The 22,945-nt window shown below is 47.5% G+C and overlaps 1 protein-coding gene across 2 annotated transcripts in view; it reads left to right on the top strand.

The window, feature by feature from the left end:
* The window catches only part of LOC119965431 (TBC1 domain family member 9B-like), a 66,991-nt gene that overhangs the window by 35,060 nt on the left and 8,986 nt on the right, over positions 1-22,945 (top strand). Inside the window, exons 12-20 of one of the 2 annotated variants that reach the window (XM_038796208.1) lie at positions 3,708-3,993; positions 4,746-4,875; positions 5,723-5,821; positions 9,457-9,525; positions 11,580-11,820; positions 14,222-14,287; positions 15,321-15,398; positions 16,317-16,367; positions 20,212-20,289. In XM_038796208.1, the coding sequence (XP_038652136.1) occupies positions 3,708-3,993; positions 4,746-4,875; positions 5,723-5,821; positions 9,457-9,525; positions 11,580-11,820; positions 14,222-14,287; positions 15,321-15,398; positions 16,317-16,367; positions 20,212-20,289 (1,098 nt within the window). The remainder of the gene's footprint in view (positions 1-3,707; positions 3,994-4,745; positions 4,876-5,722; positions 5,822-9,456; positions 9,526-11,579; positions 11,821-14,221; positions 14,288-15,320; positions 15,399-16,316; positions 16,368-20,211; positions 20,290-22,945) is intronic. The other variant, XM_038796209.1, reaches the window with a different exon arrangement.

Raw genomic sequence — 22,945 nt, forward strand, 5'->3', positions numbered from 1 at the left:
CACTCACCATCCTCTGTGTAAAAAAAAAAAAAAAACCTGCCTCGCACACCTCCTCGAAACTTTGCCCCACGGACCTTAAACCTATGCCCCCTGGTGACTGACCCCTCCACCCTGGGAAAGAGTGTCTGCCCATTCACTCGTCCCATGCCCCTCATAATCTTGTTGACCTCTATCAGGTCAGCCCTCAACTTCCATCTTTCTTATGAAAACAGTCCCAAGTCTATTCAGCCTCTCCGCATAGCTAACACCCTCCAGACCAGGCAACATCCTGGTAAACCTCCTCTGCATCCTCTCCAAAGCCTCCACATCCTTCTGGTAGCGTGGCGACCAGAATTGTGCGCAATATTCCAAGTGCGGCTGTACCAAGGTTCTATCCAACTGTAACATGACTTGCTGGTTTTTATACTCGATGCCCCTTCCAGTGAAGGCAAGCATTCCGTCTGCTTTCTTGACCACCTAGTCCACTTGTGTTGCCACTTTCACAGATCTGTGGACCTGCACGCCCAGATCTCTTTGACTTTCTATTTTCAAAGAGTTTTGCCATTTCCGGGTATATTTCCCCTCTATGTTAGACCTACCAAAATGCATTACCTCACATTTGTCTGGATTAAACTCCATTTGTCATTTCTCTGCCCAGGTCTCCAACCTATCTATGTCCTGACGTATCCTCCCACAAGTCCCAAAAGACGTGCTGTTAGGTAATTTGAACACTCTGAATTCTCCCTGTGTACCCGAACAGGCGCCGGAATGTGGCGATTAGGGGCTTTTCACAGTAACTTCATTGCAGTGTTAATGTAAGCTTATTTGTGATAATAAAGATCATTATTTATTGTTTCCAAATGGATATAAATCCTGTCCCTGAGAATTCTCTCCAATAATTTACCTACTACCGACCTGAGGATACAAAGATGTCAGTTAAGGCCCCAGAAATCTTTTCCCCTGCTTTCCTTAGTATTCTGGGGTAAATCCCCTCCGGCCCAGAAGTCTTATCTACCTTAATGTCCTTAAAAAGACCCAATACCTCCTCCTTTTCAATGTCAACATGACCCAGACTGTCCATATACCCTACCCAAGAATCATAAGACCATAAGACATAGGGGCAGAATTAGGCCACTCAGCCCATCGAGTCTGCTCCGCCATTCAATCATGGCTGATATTTTTCTCATTCCCATTCTCCTGCCTTCTCCCCATAACCACTGATCCCCTTATTGATGAAGAACCTATCTATCTCTGTCTTAAAGACACTCAGTGATTTGGCCTCCGCAGCCTTCTGCGTCAAAGTGTTCCACAGATTCACCACCCTCTGGCTGAAGAAATTCCTCCTCATCTCTGTCCCTTTAGTCTGAGATTGTGTCCTCGGCGTCTAGTTTTACCTTCAAGTGGATACATTCTCTCCACGTCCACTCTATCCAGGCCTTGCAGTATCCTGTAAGTTTCAATAAGATTCTCCCCTCATCCTTCTAAACTCCAACGAGTACAGACCCAGAGTCCTCAACCGTTCCTCATACGACAAGCTCTTCATTCCAGGGATCATTCTTGTGAACCTCCTCTAGACCCCTTCCAAGGCCCAGCACATCCTTCCTTAGATATGGGCCCAAAACTGCTCACAATACTCCAAATGGGGTTTGACCAGAGCCTTATACAGCCTCAGAAGTACATCCCTGCTCTTGTATTCTAGCCCTCTCGAGATGATGCTAACATTGCATTTGCCTTCCTAACTGCCAACTGAACCTGCACGTAAACCTTAAGAGAATCGTGAACAAGGACTCCCAAGTCCCATTGTGCTTCTGATTTCCTAAGCATCTCTCCATTTAGAAAATAGTCTATGCCTCCTTTCTCCTTCCAAAGTGCATAACCTCACACTTTTCCACGTTGTATTCCATCTGCCATTTCTTTGCCCACTGTCCCAGCCTGTCCAAGTCCTTCTGCAGCCCCCCCTGCTTCCTCAATACTACCTGTCGCTCTACAGATCTTTGGATCATCTGCAAATTTAGCAACAGTGCCTTCACTTCCTTCTTCCAGATTGTTTATGTATATTGTGAAAAGTTGTGGTCCCAGCACAGACCCCTGAAGCACACCACTAGTCACCGGCTGCCATCCTGAAAAATACCGCTTTATCCCCACTCTCTGCCTTCTGCCAGTCAGCCAATCCTCTATCTAGGCCAAGATCTTCCCCTGAACACCATGAGTTCTTAACTTATTTAACAGTCTCCTGTGCGGCACAAAGTCCTTGGGCTGGATTCTCCGCCCGCTGCGCCACAATTCTGTTTCACCCCACCAGCGGGTTGCTGTGTTGCGCCGGTTGGTCAATGGAGTTTTCCATTGTGGGACAGCCCAACGCCGTCGGGAAACCCCTGGGCTGCTGGCAAAATGGAACATCCCGCTGGCAGGGAATTCAGCTCCTTTTCTTTGGTGCAAAGTACTTGTTTAGTACCTCGCCCATTTCCTCTGGCTCAACACGTAGATTTCCCCCACTGTCCTTAAAAGGTTCAATCCTTTCCTTGGCCGTCCTCTTGCTTTTTACATATGAATAAAAAGCTTTGGGATTCATCTTAGTCCTATTTGCCAAGGACTTTTCATGACTCCTCCTAGCCCGCCTAATTTCCTGCTTAAGTACCTTCCTACTTTCTTTATACTCCTCAAGGGTTTTGACTGTCCCCAACCTTCTAGACCGTACAAAAACCCCGCATCTCCCAACACCTGTGCAGGGCACCCAAAAATCAAACCCCCTTCCGAGCAATTAATTCTCACTTAAGTGCTTCACCCGGCTGCTGGTATATACCCAGCAAGGAATAAGGGATCACATTATACAGGAAACCCAAAAATCAAACTTCCTTCCGAGCTTCTGGGGGAAGATCCTTCGTTCAATGGTGCTCGATGCCAAATTGAGGGGTCTGGCATTGGGAGTGCAGTGGTCTTTTGGAAAAGAGGCAACGGAAGGCTCATGCCTGCTCTCCAGCCACTGGGCAAGACTCCTCCTGTTTACGATAAATTCCGTCCAAAGTAATCATGAAGAAGCATACCCATAACTTCTGCTTCCACACACGGGTTACATTTTTAAAAATTGTTGGGGTCAAATTTGGCTGAAAAATAACAGTGAGACTCAAAGTCATAACCGTTTGAGTAACATTCCTATTAGAAACCCAATGCATTGTCCATTGCACTATAGATCCGAATGACAGATCTAACCCCTCCCCTGGAGAGTTTGATGGGAACAGTGCAGAGGGAGTTTTACTCTGTATCTAACCTTGTGCTGTACCTGTCCTGGGAGTGTTTGATGGGGACAGTGTAGAGGGAGCTTTACTCTGTATCTAACACGGTCCTGTACCTGTCCTGAGAGTGTTTGATGGGGACAGTGTAAAGGGAGCTTTACTCTGTATCTAACCCCGTGCTGTACCTGTCCTGGGAGTGTTTGATGGGGACAGTGTAGAGGGAGCTTTACTCTGCATCTAACCCCGTGCTGTACCTGTCCTGGGAGTGTTTGATGGGGACAGTGCAGAGGGAACTTTCCTCTGTATCTAACCTTGTGCTGGAGCTGCTCTGGGGTTAACATTGATAGAATGGCAATAGAATCCATGAATTTGAGCAAGGATTGAAATGTATGGCCAATGAAACAGGGCATTTTGGTGAGAGTCCTTCCTTGATGGAACAATAAAGGAGGATGGGCACTGATTTTTTTTCCCTGTGTGTTTTTTTTCTTGTTTCAGGTGCACTGGTGGACCAGGGTGTGTTTGAGGAGCTGACACGGGAGCATCTTCCCCTCCTTTACGAGTGGATGCAAGAACTGGGCGTTATCAGTACTATCTCTCTCTCCTGGTTCCTGACTCTGTTTCTCAGTGTCATGCCGTTTGAAAGCGCCGTGGTGGTGGTTGACTGCTTCTTCTATGAGGGGATCAAGGTTATTTTCCAGGTGTCTCTCGCTGTGCTGGAGGCCAACATGGAGAAGCTGTTGAATTGCTTTGACGAAGGGGAAGCCATGACCATTCTTGGCAGGTGATTGACTGGCTCTGTCTATGCTCGGCCAGATCCAAACAAATTAACTTGTATGCAGCACTAATAACATTATACACCTTTTCATAGATTCATATGGTGCAGATGGAGGCCATTTGGCCTATCTTGATGCTGCTGGATCTTTGAAAGAGCTAACTTGTCAGTACGATACTTTAGTATTTATTGAATTCTTTTTTGAAAGTTACGATTGAATCTGATTGTGCATTCTGAATCACAAAAAGAAATTCAACTGTTTGTTTTTTTTAGTTTAATTGCTTAATTTGTGTTTGATCAGGCATTTCAGAGAGAGCCTTACTCTGTATCTAACCCCATGCTGTACCTGTCCTGGGAGTGTTTGATGGGGACAGTGTAGAGGGAGCTTTACTCTGTATCTAACCCCATGCTGTACCTGTCCTGGGAGTGTTTGATGGGGACAGCGCAGAGGGAGCTTTACTCTGTATCTAACCCCATGCTGTACCTTTCCTGGGAGTGTTTGATGGGGACAGTGTAGAGGGAGCTTTACTCTGTATCTAACCCCGTGCTGTACCTGTCCAGTGAGTGTTTGACGAGGACGGTGCATAGGGAGATTTACTCATTTTCTTGATGCTAAAACTAGTGGCCCAAATTTGGACGTTGTTCCATCACAAAGTTGTGGACGAGCATAAAATGTGCTCCAAAAGCAGGGCCTCTATGTTGGTTCCCATATCTGTGAAATAACTGCTTCGTGAAATAAATTTTCTTTTTACCTAATTCAGGTACCTGGACAATGTTTGCAACAAACAGAGTACATCACCTCCAATCCCACACCTTCATGCTTTACTCACCAATGGAGATGATATTCCACCACAAATAGACATCTTTGAACTGATAAAGTCATCATACGAGGTGAGTAATTATATAAGGAGGGCCTTCCCTTGAATTAAATTGGTTACTTCTTCAGGACTATTCTGTATTTTTTTTCTCTTGAAAGTGTTGATTTGTCCTGCAAAAAAATTATATTTTTTTTTCTATAAATTTAGAGTACCCAATTCATTTTTTCCAATTAAGGGGCAATTTATCGTGGCCAATCCACCTACCCTGCACATTTTTGGGTTGTGGGGGCGAACCCACGCAAACACGGGGAGAATGTGCAAACTCCACACGGACAGTGACCCCGAGCCGGGATCGAACCTGGGACCTCGGCGCCTTGAGGCCGCGGTGCTAACCACTGTGCCACCGTCCTGCCTTGTTCTGCACAAAAATTTGATGAGTCAATTGACTTGAGGCTGGGAATGCCTCTTTCCCCCTCTTGCCTTCTCCTGGCCTCCCTTCTCCTTCAGTCCACAGGTTCTTCACTGATCTGCCAACACAACAGACCCATGAAGTTAGTGGGAGCTTCCTGTGCCTTGTTGTAGGTGTGTTGGGGTGGATGTTGCAGCTACTGCCCAACGCACTGAAATTCCTGCTTCAAACAAGGGGTCTTCAAGGGGGTCTCGGGCCCTGAAATTCTGAGGGTTAAATTGCCAGAAATCTTGCTTCTGGTCAATCCAACTTCAAAACCTTCAATTTCTTTGAAGATTGCCCTCTTGTTGGAGACCCCAAAGTGTCTGATGCTGGCCTGGTAAATCTCACTTCAGCTGGTGGCAGTGTCCCTGGGAGAGGAGAGAAAAGGTTGTGGCAACGGGGCTATGGCAGTGGAATAACTGGGTGAGCTCAACTCTCTCAGCAGCCGATTTGTTCTTTCCATATGTAGAAATTTGGGTCGATCAGAGCTGATGCGATTGAACAGATGCGATTCAAGCAGAGACTGAAGGTCATACAGACGTTGGAGGACACGGCCAAACGGAGTGTGGTAAGGGAGATTGTTACATCGCAGCCTTGGAAGACAACTGGCCTATCACACGATGTCTATGTTACAAAAAGGACATTGAAGATTTTTTTATAATTCACTCATGTGGTGTGATTTTACTGGCAAGACCAACATTTAATCGCCATGATATTGAAGACCAATTCAGTTAAAATCCCTACGTTGTGATTAAAAATATAATCCCACTAATAACAACCTATCTCCAACTTCAACATTGCTACCTCTGTCAGCCAAATGGCTGCTTTCTTCTGAATCCACATTTTCTGACAATCCAGTCAGTCCCATTCCGCCGCTCCATCCCTATAATCTTGCAAGTTTATTTCCCTCAGGCCCACCTTTTGAAGTCATTGAACATCTACGCTAACTGTAACCTAATCTTTTACACCTCCATCAAATCTTCCCTCAGTCTTCTTTGATTCAAGAAGAACAACCACATTAGATTCTCAAATCTAACCTTGTAGGTAAAATCCCCGTCCCTGGAACCATTCTGGTAAATCCCTTCTGCGACCCCTGAAGGGCCCTCACGGCCTTCCCTAAAGTGAAGTGACCAGAACTGGATGGCCTAGTTGTGACCTATCCAGAGCCCTCAATATGTCCTGCCTTCTTCAAAGATGAATGCACAGGAACCGCGCCCCCCCCCCCCCCCCCCCCCACCACCACCACCACCGGGACCCCTGTAATCGGGAGACCCCACAGGGACCCGTGTAATCGGGAGATTCCCCTGGGACCCCTGTAATAGGGAGAACCCCCCTCCGCAGTGGACCCCTGTAGAAGGGAGGGTCCCACTACCCCAAGATGCCTCTGTAACAGGAAGACCTCCCCCAGGGACCGCCTGCATAAAGAATGCCCCCTCACAGGCCCCGCCCAGAAGAGAGACCCTTGTCTGGACGCTAGAGAGCAGCCCAGAGAGGGGCAATGAGAAGAATTCCAGCTGTAATACTTACCTTGAAGTCCACTGTCCATTCCTCGAAGACAGCAGCTGTGACCTGCGTCTGGTTCCCACAGGTCCATTAGATGCAATCCTTTCATAGTTTTCTAGTAGCGTTCTGTGATTGACAGCTTCTACAACAAACCATCTGCAGCTATGATTCATTCGGCGTGTGTGGTGAAACCCCAAACACTGACCGCATCAAAGAGAGTTAAATGCATTCCAATCACAGTGTATCCGTGGAAGGGGGGTTCCTTTAGGCAGGGGATCCTTATGCAAGGTTCAATGGGTCCCTATGGGGCTCCCCCTATTACAGGGACCCCTTAGGGGGCTCTCTGTATTACAGGAGTGTCAGGGGGGAAGGGGGGTGGTTAGGCAGTTCATTGTGGGGTGGGGGGGGCCTCAGCTGTGCTCGGTTGTTCTCTACCAATGTGACCTGGCGTGGTGGGCCAAGGGGGGTAACTCTTTGGGGGGGGGGGGGGGGGGGGGGGAGGGGTCTGTTACCCCCTTGGCCCACCAGGAAGTCCATCACGCCAGGACTCCGCTTGTAGAGACCACAAGTGTTCCTCGCCCTGTGATTCCCGGCTGCGGGGACCGGAGAATCATGGAGGGCCGTCATCGGGGAATGCGATCCGGGTACCCCCGGATGGAAAATCCCGCCCAATGTCTCTCAAATTAGGATTGCTATCCATAGAAATGGAACAAGCTGGTTATTAAAGCCTTATTTTAACTTTGAGGTGCTAAAAGCTCCGAAGGAAGAAAGGAATAATGAACATTGCATTTTTCTAGCGCCTTTCATAACCTCAGGACGTCCCAAACTTTATATAGCTTATAAAGCTTTTGAAGTAGAGTCACTGTTGCAAATTAGGAAGCACAATGTCCGATTAACACACATCAAGCTCCTATAACCAGCAGTGTGATGATGACTGCATCATCTTTTTTTCAATGATGTCAGTTAAGTGATAAATATGCTCTTCTCTCTAAAATGTGGACCAGCTGAAAGGGCAGACAGGCCTCAGTATAATGTCCCATCCAAAAAGATGGCGCCTCCACCAGTGCGGCACTCCCTCGGTACTGCATGGGAGTGTCGGCCTAGGTTTTGTGCTCAAATCTCTAAAGACAAGACTTAAATCACTGACCTCTAACTCACACGGCGATGTGTCTGTAGCTGACCCTTATAGTTTAACTTGGGTTCGATACATTTTCTGCGCTGCCCTCTCCTATCTGAATTGCAGCTTCTGTGCTATGTTCCAGAAAGCCATTGGGAAAGGTTGGATCTGAATCCTAATCCTTACACGCTTTTATTAATTTTTATTTACAGAGTTGCAGATTGTTGCACGTTTTACGCGTTTATTGGAGTGTATTAACACGCCTCCGTTTAAAGGCCGTGTGCTTAACACTGCTACAGCTCTGTGTGTGTATTTTCAGCTCGGAGTCGCCAGGTGCCGTATTTAGACACCTCACAAGTATTTCAAGGTCAGGTTCAAAGTAATAAAACTATACACCGATTAGTAAGTTCAAACGATTAATATTTATTATACAAATATAATAAATACGCATGCATACGCTAAAGACTAATACTTATTTCTACTATTAAACGACTAAATACTTATCTAAGTAGGAACCAGCAAGGTCAGGGGACAAGGCCTTTGTTCCTTTCTGGGCTGCACCTTCTGTTCGCTAATAGTCGAATAATGTATAAGCAATGCCGGGTTCACGTAGCGAGCGTCGTTTTGGCACTTACTGAACGATGGCTGGTGCTCAACGGCTGGTGATGGGAGACAGGATCAACGGCTGGAGTCGGAGTCAGGATACAACAGCAGATCTGGGCCGGAGTCGAAACAGCAGTCCAAGCCGGAGCACAAAAACAGCGAGGCCGGAGCAAAACAGACAGAACCATGTGCGGGGTCTACCTTTATAGGTCCCCCAATGTCCGTGCCTTTTCGGGGCGGGCCTTTACCTGCCATGTATCGATTGGGTCATTTCCCAATCGATGTCTTACAAATCCCCCAATCTGAGGGTCTCTTCTCGATGGGTGGGGCGGTCTCTAGGGTCTTTTGTGACGGATACTTCTGGTGCCGTTTCGTCTGGGCGTCCACTCAAAGTATCCATTCAAACCCAAATGTTGCTATTGTGTGTGCCCAGATCTGGATCGCCTCATTACTATGCAAAGCGTTTTGCTATTTACACCTTTGGTTGAGATCTTTCACCTGGCCATAAACTAGTTTCGATACGTGCAGAATGCTAATTAGCCTTTGCAGACTGCTTGTCCTGGCTAAGACTGTTTTCTCCCTACAGCCTTAGCAGTTCTCCATTTTGTTAGCCCAGTGTCCATCTTAGGTGGCTACAAGATTGACACACATATACCTCCTAACCCAACAATCACAGTTTCAGCCTGTGCTGATTCATATGTCTTTTGATCCAACCAGATGGTTACCAAGTGTCCCTGCTACTGTGTCTTTTTATACTTCTTTTGTAAGCCTATAAAAAATTAAGGGCCCTATTTGAAAGGGGCAATGGAACAGAAACAGCGGCACGAGTGAATCCCCAAGTTAATGCCCACTGTATACAATTAACATCCTGCATTTGTATTTCACACAGCGCCTCCTATGAGTGAGATTAATCAGTTACAACAATAACTTGCTGTTTCACGCCGTCATTGACCAATTCTGCTGATTGTGTTTGTTTCAAGGTGCGCGCTATCCTCACAGAAACTGCTTTCACTATTGAGGAGCTGGAGGAACTCTATTTACTTTTCAAGGTCAGTGGATATGTACTGCAATAAATCTTACCACTCATTAAACACTCAGGTGGACTTTTATAGAATACCGGTGAGGCCTCAGCTGGAGTATTGTGGGCAGTTTTGGTCACCACACTTTGGAAATATGTGAAACCTTAGTGACAGTAAAGGGGTTGGGGTGGGGGAGCGAGAGTTGGGGATTGCCGGGGGGGGGGGGGGGGTTGTACCCCCTGCCGGGTCGATGAATCGCTGGGGGCCGGCGTCTCCCGAAGTCTCCGGCACCAGGGATTCGGCAGGGGTGGGAATCGCGCCGCACCTGTCGGCGGGCCCCCCCCCCCCACCCCGGTGATTCTCCGGCCCGTGATGGGCTGAAGTTCCGCTGCTGTCATGCCGGTTCTGCCAGCGGGAATCAAACCACCTCCCTTACTGGCAGGACCAGGTGGGCTCCGGGGTCCTGGGGAGCGTGGGGCGATCTGACCCCGGGGGGTGCCCCCATGGTGGCCTGGCTCGCGATCGGGGCCCACCGATCGGCGGGCGGGCCTGTGCCGTGGGTGCACTCTTTTCCTTCCGCGTTCGCCATAGCCTTCACGATGGCGGACGCGGAAGTGATCCCCCCCACTGCGCATGCGCGGGGATGACGCCGGCAAAGTCCCTTCGGCCCCGGCTGCCGTGGCACCAAAGGCCTTTCCCATCAGTTGGCGGGGTGCCAACCACTCTGGCGCAGGCCTAGCCCCTCAAGGTTAGGCCTTGGCCCCTAAAGGTGCAGAGAAATCCGCACCTTTGGGGCGGCCCGACGCCGGAGTGGTTCACGCCACTCCATCCTGCCGGGACCCACCGGGTAGGGGGGAATCCCGGCCGAGAAGTGGATGGAAAGGGAGTGGATAGGACTATGACACTTGGAATGGAGAAGGATAACAGGTGAGCCCATGGGAAATGTTATTTGGTTTACATTCATTTTGGTGAGTCTGCAAAACCCTGGTTCAATATTTCTTTTTGGGACGATGCTACGGAGCAAATGGAGATTAAAAACACCCACTTCTGGGCAGCACGGTGGCCTAGTGGTTAGCACAACCGCCTCACGGCGCTGAGGTCCCAGGTTCGATCCCGGCTCTGGGTCACTGTCCGTGTGGAGTTTGCACATTCTCCCCGTGTCTGCGTGGGTTTCGCCCCCACAACCCAAAAATGTGCAGAGTAGGTGGATTGGCCACGCTAAATTGCCCCTTAATTGGAAAAAATAATTGGTTAATCTAAATTTCTGCTCTTCTGCTCAATGGGTTAACAGCCTCGAGACCATCGATTCTAAATCAGTGCCAAAGATCTAGAGGGGAGATGAGGAGAAATCTTTTTATTCAGAGTTATTGGGATCTGGAACATTCTACCTGGAAATTGAAGTGGAAGCTGATTCCTTAAATAATTTAAACGGGAGTTGGGCAGGTAGCTGAGGATGAGGAACTTGGACGGTTTTAGACAAAAAATACGACTGCTCTTTAAAAGAGCTAGCACAGGCAGGATGGGCCAAACTACACCCCCCCCCCCCCCCCCCCACCACCACCACCCCTGTGCTCTGATTTTCCAACACTAGCCTGTATTTATAGCATGCCTTTAATGTAATAAAATTTCACAGGCGCACGATGGTAAACTGAGCCACATTAAACCAGATCACTAAAAACCTGGTAAAGGAGGTGAGGTTTAAATAATGCCTGAAAGGAGGAGGGTCGGAAAGGGGAGCGGAGAGATGCAGGGAGGGAATTCCAGAGTTTCCGGTCAATTGATGGAATAATTAATATGGGGAATGCTCAAGAGGAGGAGATGATAGAGATTACAGGATAGACAGCATGGAATGATTTGAAAAGGAGGATAAGTATTTTTCAATCGGAGCGTTACTTGTTTTGGAAGCCAGTGGCTACAGCAGGATACATTTTTAAATTATTCGCCCTAATGTCCTTTTATGTGACCCGAGTGTGGATTTTGTTGTTGGGTAACGCTCCTGTCATGTACCTTGGGATCTTTTGCTGTGTTAAAGCTGCTACATAAATGAAGGTTGTTACAGCCGGGGTATTTTCTTTCCCTCTCAGGCCAAGCATTTGATGAGTTGTTACTGGGGTGGAAGCAGCAGCGCAGCGGAGAGACACGACCTCAGCCAGCCGTACCTGGAGCAGTATCGCATCGACTCCGAGCAGTTCAGGGAGCTCTTTCTGGCTCTCTCACCGTGGACTTGTGGATTGCATTCTCAGGTCCTCGCTGGGCGCATGTTCCGCCTTTTGGACAAAAACAAAGACTCGCTCATCAGCTTCAAGGAATTTGTCACTGGGCTGAGTACGTGTTCACTTTCCACTCCTCTCCTGAAGGTTCCTTAGAGAACTGTCCCACAGAGATCACAAGCCACTTCCCAATAACTCACCAAGTGACTCTTCACTGTGTGCTGGTCTCAAACGAGGAGCTCACAGTCTTCGGAGAAGGAGTTGACTATTCAGGGCTGAGATGAGAAATCTCTTTTCCCAGGGGATTGGGAGGTCTTTGGAATTCTGTAACCCAGAGAGCGGTTGATGCTTTGTTGATGAGTCGATTTAGGATAGAGATTGAGAGATTTTTCATAGAATCATAGAAATTCCAGTGTTGAAGAAGGCCATTCAGCCCATCGAGTCTGCACCGGCCCTTGGAAAGAGCACCGTACTGAAGCCCACACCTCCATCCTCTCCCCATAACCCTGTAACGCCACCTAACGTTTGGACATTAAGGGACAATTTAGCGTGGCCAATCCACCTAACCTGCTTTGAACTGTGGGAGGAAACCAGAGCACCCGGAGGAAGCCCATGTAGACACTGGGAGATTGTGTAGACTCCGCACAGACAGTGACCCGAGCCTGGATTCGAACCCCAGTCCCTAACCACAGTGCTACCGTGCCGCCCCACTTGAGAGATCAGTGGATAGGAGGATAAGGCAGAAAGTGGGGTTTGAAGTGGAAGCTTAGCTATGTTCGTGTTAAATTCCAGAGCAGGCTTGGTGTCTGGCCCAGCCTATTTCTTATATTCCCATGAGATGGATGGTGGTTATTTGACTTTGAGACAGAGGGAGACCCTGATGCAGTCAACCTGTTTCAGAAGGAGTAAACGTGGATCTTCTTATTTGAGTGTCAGCTGAGGCTCGGGGTAGCAGTATCCGCTTTGAGTCAGAGATATATGGGTTTGAGTCCCTCTCCAGGGATTTAAGTCCGTAATCAAGGCTGAGACTCACAGTACCGACATTGAGGGGGTGCTGCCTTTGAAGTGATACTTTAAACAGAGGCTGTGTCTAATCTGTAATAAAAGATCTCACAGGTCTATTTGAAAACGAGGAGGAGAATTCTCTCTGGTGGCTTGGTCGACATTTGTCCCTCAACCAATGTCTCTGAAACAAATTATTCTGGTCGGTTGTAAGACTGGCGGAGATTCCGGATATAGGAACAAGGCCATGGGAATTAGCAAGGATGAGACTTTTAAAATGGAGATGTCGCTGGATCTGTCAGAGGAGAGACGCAGACAAGTGCCAACTCCTATCTCCTTACCTATAAATGGATTATAAGAAATCAATACAATAATCAGCTAATATTTATAGAGTTTTCCAGTGTCTGAAACATTTTTACCGCTTCTCCCCCCCTCTGAGATATCTGCTCAAAACCAGCCTGAACCAGACTTCTCTGTCCGCCCATTGTAAGGCACTGCACCGACGTGATCAAGATTTGTTTTCTTACAGAATTTGGGGGTGTGGGTGTCACAAGCACGATCAGCATTTATTGCTCACCCCCTTGTTCCACCTCGAGATACCACGGATGAGGGACTTCAGTTCACCAATTATCACCGTTTGTAGGAACTTGTAGTTTACAAACTGGCTTACATTACAACAATGACGGCACTTCTAAATTGCTGTGGAATGTTTTGACCTCTAGAAAGGAGCTATAGAAATGCACCCCATCTATCTTTGAATTTGCTCTTCAACTCAATAAGGTTCTTGGCTGTTGAATATCAGATGGCATGGCTTTATTAAACATTTACTAATTAAACAGAGACCTGACAGTGGCACTTGCACTGGGCGACACGGTGGTTAGCACTGTTGCTTCACAGCGCCGGGGTCCCAGGTTTGGTTCCTGGCTTGGGTCACTGTCTGTGTGGAGTCTGCACATTCTCCCCGTGTCTGCGTGGGTTTCCTCCGGGTGCTCCGGTTTCCTCCCACAAGTCCCGAAAGACGTGCTTTTAGATGAATTAGACATTCTGAATTCGCCCTCATTGTACCCGAACAGGCCCTGGAATGTGGCGACTAGGGGCTTTTCACAGTAACTTCATTGCAGTGTTAATATAGCCTAGTTGTGACAATAAAGATTCTTTCTTTAAAAAAACCTTGCATGTTTTAGCAAGAAAATGCTTCCGTGGTCGGTATACGGGCCGGCTGGATTGTAATCGGATTTTAACGTATCTGCTCCAATGACTACTTTTTATATTTTTCTGCCACCTGCTCCTCTTCAATCTAGTGGCCATGGGATTTATTTTCTTGTCACCCACCTGAGGCAGAACATCTGATCTGAAAGGTGGCACACTGACAATGCGGCACTCGTTCAGTCCTGCACCAGATTCTCAGCCGAGATTTTGTGTTTTGAGTATCTGGAGTTGACTGTGGCCAACTAATGTGTGAGGTGATGGGCAGTTAAAGGTCTGACTGTGTGTTACTTGGTTTGATTTGCTAGGTGGAATGTACCACGGGGACCACATTGAGAAGCTGAAGCTGTTGTACAAACTGCACCTGCCACCAGGTAAGCTCAAGATCAGTTACCTTACTCGTTCACGAGGGGCAGCACGGTGGCACACAGTGGCTGGCACTGCTGCTTCACGGTGCTGAGGACCCGGGTTCGATCCCGGACCCGGGTCACTGTCCGCGTGGAGTTTGCACATTCTCCCCGTGTTTGCGTGGGTTTCGCCCCCACAACCCAAAAATGATGTGCAGGGTAGGTGGATTGGCCACACTAAATTGCCCCTTAATTGGAAAAACAAAGAATTGGGTCCTCTAAATTTATTTTTGAAAGCTTACGCACAAATCTTCTGTATTCACCCTTCCTCTTTCCCATTGCATTCTATACCCCAAGGCAATATTTCCCCTATCTGGTTCCTATCTGGAATGTACTGATTGGATGCTTGCGTTCAGCTCCAGAGGCATATAATGGATCCTAGTGCGTCGCTTCGTTCTTATTTTTCTTATGTAACCCTGGGCAATGAATATCAGACATATATTTGACTGTGGAAGGCAGCACCACTGCTGAGCCTGGTCTTGTCTGTTCCCAGCAGGAATGGTGGAATAGTGATCATGAAAGGAAGCTCTGAGCGAAACACTTTCGCTCCAAAATCCCTGAGTGATTTACATCTGCCTCTCAGCTACGATGAGAAAGGACTGGCCATTGTCGTCTTCCTAATGTGGCTCAGTACTAGCAGCTCTCAGTCCTTGGCGGATTGTGAAATTTTAATTTGCTAAATTGGGTGGGGGGGCGGTGAAACGGGGGGTAGAGGGGGGATGCTGAACCAGATCATTGTTGAAAAACCCCACTACTTCTGTGGGTCTTCAGGAAGTGGAGCCGGACTCCCCCACGCACCCTACATGGTTACCCCTTAATGCCTTCATGGCAACTGGAGAAGGAGCTTTTATAATTCTTCACATTAATTACATTGTCAACGTTTATATAGTTTTTAATTCCCAGGAGCTATGCGATACAATCTTTGCTGAACGACTATCTCCAGTGTGTGGTCACCGTCCTGATTTGCAACCCAGTTTCACAGCTCCTGTTTCTTTTCCAGCTCTTTGGCCAGAGGAAGAATCAGCACTAGAGGCTGCTCAGTACTTTGTTGAAGATCCCTTAGCTGATGTGTCACATGGTATGCCTGGAAAGTCCTTTCTTTCTTACACTTTTCACTATTTCTACCGTTACTCCCTGAGAGATTATCTGGCAGTTTGCACAAGCAAGTGGTTACAATCATAGAATCATTCGGCACAGAATGCCTGTGCCTGCTCTCTGAACGAGCTGTTCCCACATCCCCAACTTTTCCCCCATGTCCCTGCAAATTAGTCCTCTTCAAGTACGTGCGCAGTTGCCTTTTGAAAGTTCCTATCAAATCTGATTTCACCCCCTTTTCAGATGGTGCATCCCAGATTATAACAACCCTCTGTGCGAACAATCCTGGGCTACATTGTGTCCAAAAGTGGGATATTCCAGTAACGGTGCAAGACTGCAGCTGTTTAGAAATAGAACAGTGCAGTGATACAGGTTCTGCTTGGGGCTTAGTGTAATGCAGTGTATATGAAATTCTCATACGATATCCATTTTTAACTCCCAACAGATTCTGTCCTTAGTTTCAACTGTGTTCTGAGGTGTACTTCCAAGCCCAGTGGTGGAACCATTGGGGCAGGAAAAGGAGGCAATTCAACCAGCTTATTCCACCGTTCAGTCAAATCGTGACTAAATCTGTTCTTTAACTCTGTTTACCCAGATTCACTATATCCTCTCTAAACCCGAACCAAAAACAGCAAATGCACAACAGGCTTGCCAGAGGAAAGACAGGTTTGCACTCTGAAATGGGTTCGGAAGAAGGGTCGATACCTCAAAAAGATCAGCTCTCTTTCAGCTTTCTGTTGCCTGTGCAATTGTCAATAATGTGTGGGAGTGCGGTGGCTGTTTTATGAAGTGGTGTTAAGATTCTGAACTCTGTCCCACCTTTATCAGTTGACCTTATAATTGCCTGCCTCTTGTCTCCACTGGCTCACCTCCAGTCTCTTTTCCTCTTTTCACAATGTAGCAACATACCTCCTGTCAGACATGGATTTCCTCCTTGGCTATGGGGCTTCAGGTTTGTGAACAGAAGGATCTTGCTTCTTTCCTGCATTATTGCTTTCCAATCTCCCATCTTTTTTTTTATCCCCACCAATTCGTAGATTTCATTTCCAGTTGGAATGTTCCATTGGGTTTGCTTCGCGAGTCGGACAGTGAAAGCTTGCTGAGTTTGAATTTGTTGAAAAGCCTTTGTTGGAGGATTTGCATTTATACGGCGCCTTTCGCATCCCCAGGATGTCCACAGTGACTGTTGTAATCCAGGCAAATATGGCAGCCAATTTTCACACAGCAAGATGCCATAGACAGCAGTGGAAGAAATGGGCAGCTGAATCTGTTTTGGTTGAGGGAGAAATCTTGGCAGTAGCTGTCAAGGACCAAAGAAATTTGTGTGTTAATGTATCCAGATCACTAACAGCTAGTGAACAGGTGCAAAATAAATATAAATGCTCATGGAATTTTGGCCTTTATCTCTTTGGGGCTGGAATGCAAGATTGAAGAAGTGATGCTTCTGTTGTAGAAGAGCTTTAGTCAGACACCATTTGGAGTCCTGTATCCAACTGTGGGCACTGCATCTCCGGAACGCTACGTTGACCCCAGAATATTCGCCAAATGATGCAAGGGCTTAAAGGGTTGAATTATACTTTGAGGTTGTGCAAAGAAGTGTTGATCGTGCCTGCTCATATAAAAGTGACATAAACGTAGCGAGAGACAGACAGAGAGGTTCAGGGAAGGAGTTCCTGGTTTGGGGTCCAGATGGCTGATGGCAGCATTGCTAATCGTGGACCAAAGATATGGGGGCTGCGAAAGAAGCCAGAGTCAAAGGAGTGTAGAGATCACGGAGAATTGTTCGGTTGGAAGAGGTTAAAGAGGGAAAGAGAAAGTGAGACCATGGAAAGATTTATGGACCAGGAGAATTTGGAAGCCAGCTTCAATTGGTGACCAGGAATTGATTGAGGGATGTAGACAGAGCTAAGACAGTGAAAATGGAGTGGAGCGTGCAATCTAAAAGTGCAAACAAATGACACTGGACACACCAGCCCAATGTCCTGGCCACACCAGCCCAATGCCCTGGCCATGCCAGCCCAATGCCCTGGATACACCAGCCCAATACCCTGGCCACACCAGCCCAATGCCCTGGCCACGCCAGCCCAATGCCCTGGCCACGCCAGCCCAATGCCCTGGCCACGCCAGCCCAATGCCCTGGCCACGCCAGCCCAATGCCCTGGCCACGCCAGCCCAATGCCCTGGCCACACCAGCCCAATGCCCTGGCCACACCAGCCCAATGCCCTGGACACAGATTCTCCTCTATCCTAGGGGCTCACGTAGCCAAGGACAGAGCTCTATTTTGACGAGTGGTTTACACTGAAGATGTCATCTCACCCTTTCCTTTCCAACTTGGAATGCTAATGGATACTCTGCTACATCCCAGCAGTCTGAATTGACCGGTATTCAGCGTAGCCTTGATTCAAGGATGAGCTGTGGTCTCTTTCTAACTGCTGATCCAGGCTGACCCCAAGTTGTTTAACATTCTGTGACCCAGAGTTGAGATTCCGATCCCATGTACATTCTGTCACTAAGGTAGTCTACTTCCACCGAGATCATAGAACGTTACAGCACAGAGGTAATGGGCCATTTCTCCTTATTTATCAAAATTTACTCCAAATCTCTCCTTGTCCTTATTGCTGTGAGGAGAACAACCTCCCTAGTCTCTCCATGTATTACCCCATCTCAGCTAGCACTCTAGTAATTCAGTGTCCAGACTTAAACACAGCATTCCAGCTGGAGCTTAACCAGTCATTCATACTGTATCTCCTGCCTTCTGGTCAATGGCAGGTAGCCCCCAGCATGTTGATAACAGGGGATTCAGTGATGGTAATGCCATTGATTTTCGTGGGCGATGGTTAGATTCCTCTTATTGGAGATGGTCATTGCCCAATACTTTTGTGGCATAAATGTTACTTGCCACTTGTCAGCCGCTTTTGAGGATGGTCTACTTCAGTATCTGAGGAGTCGTGAATTGTGCTGAGCATTGTGCAATCATCAAGGAACATTCCCACTTCTGACCTTATGATGCAGGAAACGTATAGACTCAACCATTCCAATAATCTCTTCGCTGGCCTCTCAACTTGTAAATTTGAGCACTTACCAAAAGTCTGCTGCCTGTGGCTTATCTTGCACAAAGACTATGTCATCCATTACTTCCTGTGCTCACTAACCAACATTAGCTTCTGATCTGACAATGCCTCGTTTAAAACTCTCATCCTTGATTTCAAATCCCTCTATGGCGTTAACCATCCCCATCTCTGTAAACTCCTCTCGACCCACAAGAGTCATTAGGGACATTTAAGCGACTCTTGGACAGGCACATGGACAGCGGTAAATTGAAGGGGTGGAGGTTAGGTTGATCTTAGATTAGGATAAATGCTCAGCACAACATCGTGGGCCGAAGGGCCTGTACTGTGCTGTACTGTTCTATGTTCTATGAAACTGTTGGTAAATCTGTGCTTCACCATTGTGACTGCGCTTCCAGCTGCCAGGGCTCGAAGCTTTGAAATTCTCCTAAACCTCTCTACCTCTCCTTGTATCCCTAAATACCTAAGCACAATTCACGACTCCTCAGATACTGAAGTAGACCATCCTCAAAAGCAGCTGACAAGTGGCAAGTAACATTTATGCCACAAAAGTATTGGGCAATGACCATCTCCAACGAGAGTCAAACTCCTTCCTTTTACAGTCACTTCAAAATTTAACTTCTGGGACAAACATTTGTTCACCTGTACTTCATGTGTCTCAGTGTTGACATTTTGCCTGATAACACTCCTGTGGAGCAACCTGGGACATCTTTACTACGTTAAAGGCGCTGTATAGCTGCAAATAGTTCTTGATGGAAGGTGTCTGGGCTGGCCCACTGGGTACATCCATCCCATGGAGAGGCAGCACTCTGAGGAGCAACGGAGAAATGTCAAATACTCACTCACCTGAGCAGCTTTGGGACATTTCTAGGAGCTGGACACCAATCGAGGGTCCGTTGCTACCTGTAAGAGTGAAAAAACCGTCTCTTGACCTTGGCTTTTACTGTACATCTCCCAACTAATTCCATCTGAAAGACTAGGGGATACATTTGTCAAGGGATGATCATATATGAAGCAGGCAATGACTTCAGGGAGCAGAAATTCAGGAGCTGATTTTATTATTGCCCATAATTCCCAAGCTGGGTTTGTACCCCACTGTTTATTGCGTAATGGTAAATTTGAAACAAGCCATTAATCTGCTTCCACTACCCTTTCAGCCAGTGCTTTCCACATTATAGCAACTCACTGTCGGGGAAGAAACAAAGTCCCCCTCCCCCCCCGGTTCTTTTGCCAATTATCTTAAATCTGTGTCCTCTGGTTACTGACTCATCTAAAGAGTTTCTCCGTATCTAGCCTATCAAAACCCTTCATGACTTTGAAAACCCCTTATCCCGGTTCCTGGTCACTGTCCGTGTGGAGTTTGCACATTCTTCCCGTGTCTGCGTGGGCCTCACCCCCCCCCCCCCCCCCCCCCAACCCAAAGGTGTGCAGGGTAGGTGGATTGGCCACGATAAATTGCCCCTGAACTGGAATTTTGTTTTAAAAAAAGACTTTGAAAACCGCTATTAAATTTCCCCTTGGCCGTCTCTACCTTACTGAGAACAAGCTCGAGTAGCTCCAAGTAACAGAAGTTCTTCACTCCTGGGCATCTTCCAGTAAATCCTCTCTGCAACCTCTCCATGGCCTAGATGTGTGCCTAAAAGTGTGCTGGCCCAGAACTGGCCACAGTATTTCAGCAGAGACCCAAACAGTGATTTTATTTTTGTTCCGATAACCATTTCTTCCAGATGTGGCTGCGGGAGGGGAGGCGAGTGGACAACAGGTGCAAGAGGATGCTGCAAACGCGAACACAAAGCAAAAGAGAGGTAACAAAAGAAGGGACCTGCATTTATCTGGCACCTGAACTGCATCCTCAGGATTATTGCTCGCCATTTTTTAAATATCATTTCGTGGGATGTGAGCGTCGCTGGCTGGGATTTTGACCCAGCGACAGTGAAGGAAAGGTGATATATACTTCCAGGTTTGGTGTTCCCAGGTGTCTTCTGCCCTTGTCTTTCTAGGTGGTAGAGGTTGATGACTGAAAGGTGCTGCCTAAGGGGCCTTGGTGAAAGGCTGCAGTGCTTCTTGTGGATGGCACGCACACTGCTGCCACTGTGCATCTGTGGTGGAGGAACTGAATGTTTAAGATGGCGCATGGTGCGCCAATTAACTGGCCTGCTTTGACCTGCGTGGTACAACTTTCTAAAGTGTTGTTGGAGCTGCACTCAAACAGGCAAGTGGGGAGAATCCCATCACACTCCGGTCTTGTGCCTTGTCGATGGTGGGACAGGCTTTGGAGAGTCGGGAGGTGAGTTACTCACCACAGAATTTCCAACCTCTGACCGGCCCTTGTGGCCACAGTATTTATATGGCTCGTCTAGTTCAGTTTATGGTCAGTGGTAAGCCCAGGATTATGATAGTGGCGGGAGTCAGCGATGGCCATTGAATGGAGAATGGAGATGGTTAGATTCTCTCTTGTTGGAGATGGTTATTGCCTGGAACTTGTGTGCAGGGTAGGAGGGTTGGACATGCTAAATTGCCCCTTCATTGGAAAAAAAATAATTGAGTACTCCAAATTTATTTTTAAAAACATTGTGCAATCATCAGTGACCATCCCCAATTCTGAGCTATGTTTGAGGAAGGTTGTTTATGAAGTAACGGAAGATGGTTGGGCATCTACCTTGAGGAATTCATGCAGTGATGTCCTGGAACGGAGGTGATTGACCTCCCAACAACTACAACCATCTTCCTTTTTGCCATGTATGACGACTCAAACCAGCAGAGAGCTTTTCCATGATTCCTATTGACTCCAATTTTGTTAGGGCTCCTTAACGCCACACTTGATCAAATACTCCCACCTCAGCTCTGGCATTCAGCTCTTTTGTCCGTGTTTGAACCAAGATTGTAATGAGACCAGGAGCTGAGTGACTCTGGCTGAACCCAAACTGAGAATCAGTCAGGCGGCATGTGGCGCAGTGGTTAGCACTGGGACTGCGGCGCTGAGGGCCTGGGTTAGATTCCCAGCCCGAGGCCACTGTCCGTGTGGAGTTTGCACATTCTCCCCGTGTCTGCGTGGGTTTCATCCCCACAACAAAAAGATGTGCAGGTGGATGGGTCATGCTAAATTGCCCCTTAATTGGAAAATAATTAATTAGGTACTCTAAATTTATTTTAAAAAAACAAAAACAAACTAAGAATCAGTAAACAGGTTATTACTGAGTAAGTGCCGCTTGATAGCACTGTTGATGACTCCTTCCATCACTTTGCAGATGATCGAGAATTGAGGGATTAGTTCTGCTTTTTGCAGACAGGATATACCTCGGTGATTTTTCACATGGCTGGGTTGCAAGTGTTGTAGCTGCACTGGAACAGCTTGGCTAGGGGTACGGATATTTCTGGAGCACAAGTCTTTAGTATTATTGCTGGAATATTATCAGGGTCCATAGTCTTTGCAGTATCCAGTGCCTTCAGCCGTTTCTTGATATCACGTGGGGCGAAACGTATTGGCTGAAGACTGACATCTGTGATGCTGGGGACCTCTGGAGGAGGCCGAGATGGATCATCCACTCGGCTCTTCTGGCTGAAGATTGTTGCAAATGCTTCAGCCTTTTCTTTTGTTCAGGTGTGCTGGCCTCCTCCATCATTGAGGATGGGGTATTTGTGGAACCTCCTCCTCCAGTGAGTTGTTCAATTGCCCACCACCATTCCTGGCTGGATGTGGCAGGACTGAGATCATAGATCTGATCCGTTGGTTGTGGGATCTCTTAGCTCTGTCTATTACTTGCTGCTTATGCTGTTTGGCACACAAGTAGTCCTGTGTTATATCTTCATCAGGTTGGCACTTCATTTTTCTGTATGCTGCTCCTGGCATGCCCTCCTGCAGTCTCCATTGAACAAGGATTGATCTCCCGGCTTGGTGGTAATGGTAGAGTGGGGAATATGCTGAGCCATGAGGTTACAGATTGTGGTTGAGTACAGTTCTGCTGCTGCTGATGGCCCACAGCGCCTCATGGATGTCTTGTCTTTGAGTTGCTAGATCTGTTTGAAATCTATCCAGTTGAACACGATAATAGTTGCACACTACATGATGGCCGATATCCTAAACGTGATGACGGGATTTTGTGTCCACAAAGCCTGTGGGATGGTCACTCCTACCAGTACTGTCATGGGCAGCTGCATCTGCAACACCACCTGTCGCAGTCCCAGTCGAGTATCTGTGTCCTTTAGGACTCAACCAGCTTGTTCAGTAGTGCTGTTACCAATCCACTCTTGGTGATGGACGTTGAAGTCCCCCACCCAAAGTACCTTCAGTGCCCTCCTTCCAAGTGGTATCCAACATGGACGATTCATCAGCTGAGGGGGTACAGTACGTGGTAATCAGCAGGAGGTTTCCTTGCCCATGTCTGACATCATGAAGTCCAGAGTTAATGCTGAGGACTTCCAGAGCAATTGTATACCACTGTATCATCATCCCTGGTGAGC

The sequence above is a fragment of the Scyliorhinus canicula genome, chromosome 4, assembly GCF_902713615.1.
Source record: "Scyliorhinus canicula chromosome 4, sScyCan1.1, whole genome shotgun sequence".
NCBI classification, from domain to species: Eukaryota; Metazoa; Chordata; class Chondrichthyes; order Carcharhiniformes; family Scyliorhinidae; genus Scyliorhinus; species Scyliorhinus canicula.